Source organism: Neltuma alba, unplaced genomic scaffold (assembly GCF_004799145.2).
Source record: "Neltuma alba isolate B1F8T4 unplaced genomic scaffold, ASM479914v2 tig00010738_pilon, whole genome shotgun sequence".
Taxonomy (NCBI): Eukaryota; Viridiplantae; Streptophyta; class Magnoliopsida; order Fabales; family Fabaceae; genus Neltuma; species Neltuma alba.
The window spans coordinates 177,163-180,226 of NW_021635565.1; the positions used below are offsets into that span (position 1 = coordinate 177,163).

A 3,064-nucleotide genomic window follows, 5' to 3' on the forward strand; every position below is an offset into this window, starting at 1 on the left:
TTGACCTTGTTGATCATCGGTATTCAGGGTGGTGGCCGGTGGTTCCATTGTGGACATATGTGAGGGGTGGCAGCGGTGGGTTGAGGGGCAAGTTTTTTGTTTCAATAACGAAGTTGTTTTTTTTTTTTTTAAAGAACAAGGGTGCTTTACATAAAAGTTCCATGTGCATGCCAAACATATTTTCAAACCTTAATTCCATATCCATATCCATATCACTATAGCAAAAGGGTCGTAAGAGTCTTAAGCCGTTTCCATGAATACTGGAAAATGTACGAGGTTACCAGCTATGGAAAGCATACAGATGCTCGATGTTATAGTCGAGTCCGTGCTACTTCTCTTGTTGTTGATAACTTCGCCGGCAACGATGATTCCATTGCGTGCATGAACTCGATGTCTCTTGCCAAAGCTTCCAGTATTTCGTACGAGGCACACAGCTCAATGTCAAAACTATCTTCTTCTAGTCCAGCATCAGCAGCCAACTTCCACAGCTTTGCATTGGCTGGGCCGCCGCGAACCGCCACCGGCTTTCCCCAACCAAAGTCAATGTCATAAAAGTTGACTCTTGGGGAGCTGCTAGTTCCCATACACTTCCCAATTGTTGCACGTTGTAAACGCATTATTGGATTTCGTATCCAAGCTTCAAAGTCGCTCTTGATCTTTTCTTCTGTGAATGATGAGACTGCCCTGTTCATCTCCGAAGCAAACTTCCCAAAGCCTCTGTCTCCCACTAAGTCCCTTACTTTCATCGTCACGACGGCGAGTTGCACAGTGATTCCGAAATAGTCCTCTGGAATTGGTGGGTGGGAAACTCTGGATCCTGCAGATATGAGGAATCTGTAAGTGACTTCCTCTTCTGGGTCAAGATTCTGATTTCTGATCACAGACCTCCAAACAAGGGCTACAATAGCTTGTAAGGAGGAGATTTTGTTGCTGTTGACACTATCATTGACCTCTGAATTAGCTTTAGCTTTCATCTCAGCAATTTTTTCTCTTTTAAAGTGAAAGATCCTCCTGGAAAATGGAGGTGATGGCTGAATCAAATTTATTGGCTCCTCGAGATGATTCTCTATGATTTTTTTGGATGAGATTGCTATGGGCCGGTGAATGTCACCATGAGGAAACCACCGTTCAAATGAAGCGAGCTTCGAATTTGGGGCTATGTGGTTGAGGCCATTTCGAGAGATCTGAGCCCATGCGTTTAAGAAATTCCAGTACGGCTTCACATCAGCAAGACAATGGTTCATGGAACAAGCGACGAAGACGCCATCTGCCAACTGTGTGACTTGAACCGCCACTAATGGAACTCGAACTGCTTCAAAGTTCTTGACATTACTTGATGGGAAAAAGGAGGAGACAATGGGAGGAACATAAGTGGGTTCAACAATGTCAGCAACTGTAGTGTTCCCTGCTCCGGCATTGTTACAAGTGATGAACAAAAGTTACTCCGGCATTGTTACAAGTGATGAAGACGGAGGATCAGTCAAGGTTGCCGCCATGGGAGACAACAAGAAAACGGCCGGCGAGCGGCAGAAAGAAGTCGAGGGTGGAAGAAAGCGAGTCCTTTAACTGCTGGATTACTGTTTCTCCAAGTATTGAAGACGATGATGATGAGGCGGGTTTGCGAAAGAGAAGTCCCTTTTGAGCATACTCAAGTAGTAGAAATTGAAGATCCCATGGATTCAGATCGATCTGTTGAGGTGAGTCGCCATGATTAAGGCCGCTTCGTGCTCTGATCGTAGTTGTGGAGATTGTTCGGACGGCCGCCATGGGACGCGTGGTGCGTGTAGGGTTTATCTTCAGTTGCTTAAACTCATCGCTGGCCTCCCGTGGATTTACAGCAGCCGAGCTCCTAGATGAGGCTGGTAGAACGGGCAAACCCTAGGTTGCGGGTTGGCCCCGTCACGAGTTGCGGGCTATACGGGTCGGGTTTAAAATGTTTGTTTTATGACAAGTTGGTATTCTGCCAACCTTAACCTACCAAGGTCGATTGGTGGGTCCTGCTAGATTTTTTTAAAATTTTTCCTTATAAATAATCAAAAATTAAAAAAATAAAAAATAATCTAAATTATTCCAAGCATTCGTTTAAAATTACAACACATTAAAACACAAATTTACGATTGTCCAAAGTCCAAAGTCTAAAATCCAAACATGATAAAAACACAAGTTCAAATATAAATTTTTCTAATAAAATCAACATGCAACAATGAATAACTATCTCGATCTAATTATATTTAATGGTGATGACATTTGAAGCTGGAGCATTGTTTGAAGCTAGCTCAATATTGATTTTGATAGTAATAGTTAGTAGGACTTCAGCTTTCTTACCTTTCTAGAATTCCAGTCCACCTCCTCCTAATATTTTATATATATATATATATAAAATTAGTCGCAGCGGCCTCAGATTGTAGCAGTGCGGGCTCATATTTTTCAGTGCTTCGCCCCGAAGGAGCGCCCCCCAATTGCCTAGTGCCACGGTTCGATCAATACAATCGAGCAGGGGAGCCATAATTAATAATAGCGTAATTTAGAATAGAAGGAATACAAGTATTATATTGCTTCGTCAGAGAATGGAAAAGAGAGCCTGCTACCTTTTCTGTGTTCAGTCAATCTACGCAGAGTGAATCGGTCCCTAAGGAACCCCCGAAAGGGCTGCCGTCCGATGCGTACACGAAAGTGATGAAGTTGCTTTGACTACAGAACCAAGCGTAAACTTCTTTCGTAAAGCATTGTTCAAGCGGAAGAAGGTGAGGAATCAGGCGGCGAAGAATCAGAAAGACTGGCCAAAGGCTAATCCTAACCTGTCATTTTTACAGGCTAGCGGTTGCGACCCGTGGATTTTTAGCTCCTACCTTCTTGACCATTAAGGGTATGTTTGGATTGGCGACGGGCAAAACTGACTTCTAGCTCAACTGACTTTTGTAACTGAAGTTAGAATAAAAGTCAGTTAGCGTATGTTTGGATAGATGTTTTTAAAAAATCAGTTAAAAAAGTTAAAAATTGTTTGGATGATTAATAAAAAAGTTAGTTTAGTTGTAAAATAACTGAAAATAACATAGACTTTATT

The 3,064-nt window shown here is 42.5% G+C and overlaps 1 protein-coding gene across 1 annotated transcript; it reads right to left on the bottom strand.

The window, feature by feature from the left end:
- Positions 1 to 311: 311 nt before the first annotated feature.
- LOC114758586 (uncharacterized acetyltransferase At3g50280-like) lies at positions 312 to 1,767 on the bottom strand. Its single transcript, XM_028947644.1, has 2 exons — positions 1,491 to 1,767; positions 312 to 1,405 (listed from the first exon to the last, which is right to left on the bottom strand). Exons 1-2 carry the CDS (start codon positions 1,765 to 1,767, stop codon positions 312 to 314), a joined length of 1,371 nt encoding a protein of 456 aa, XP_028803477.1.
- Between the last annotated feature and the right edge of the window lie 1,297 nt (positions 1,768 to 3,064).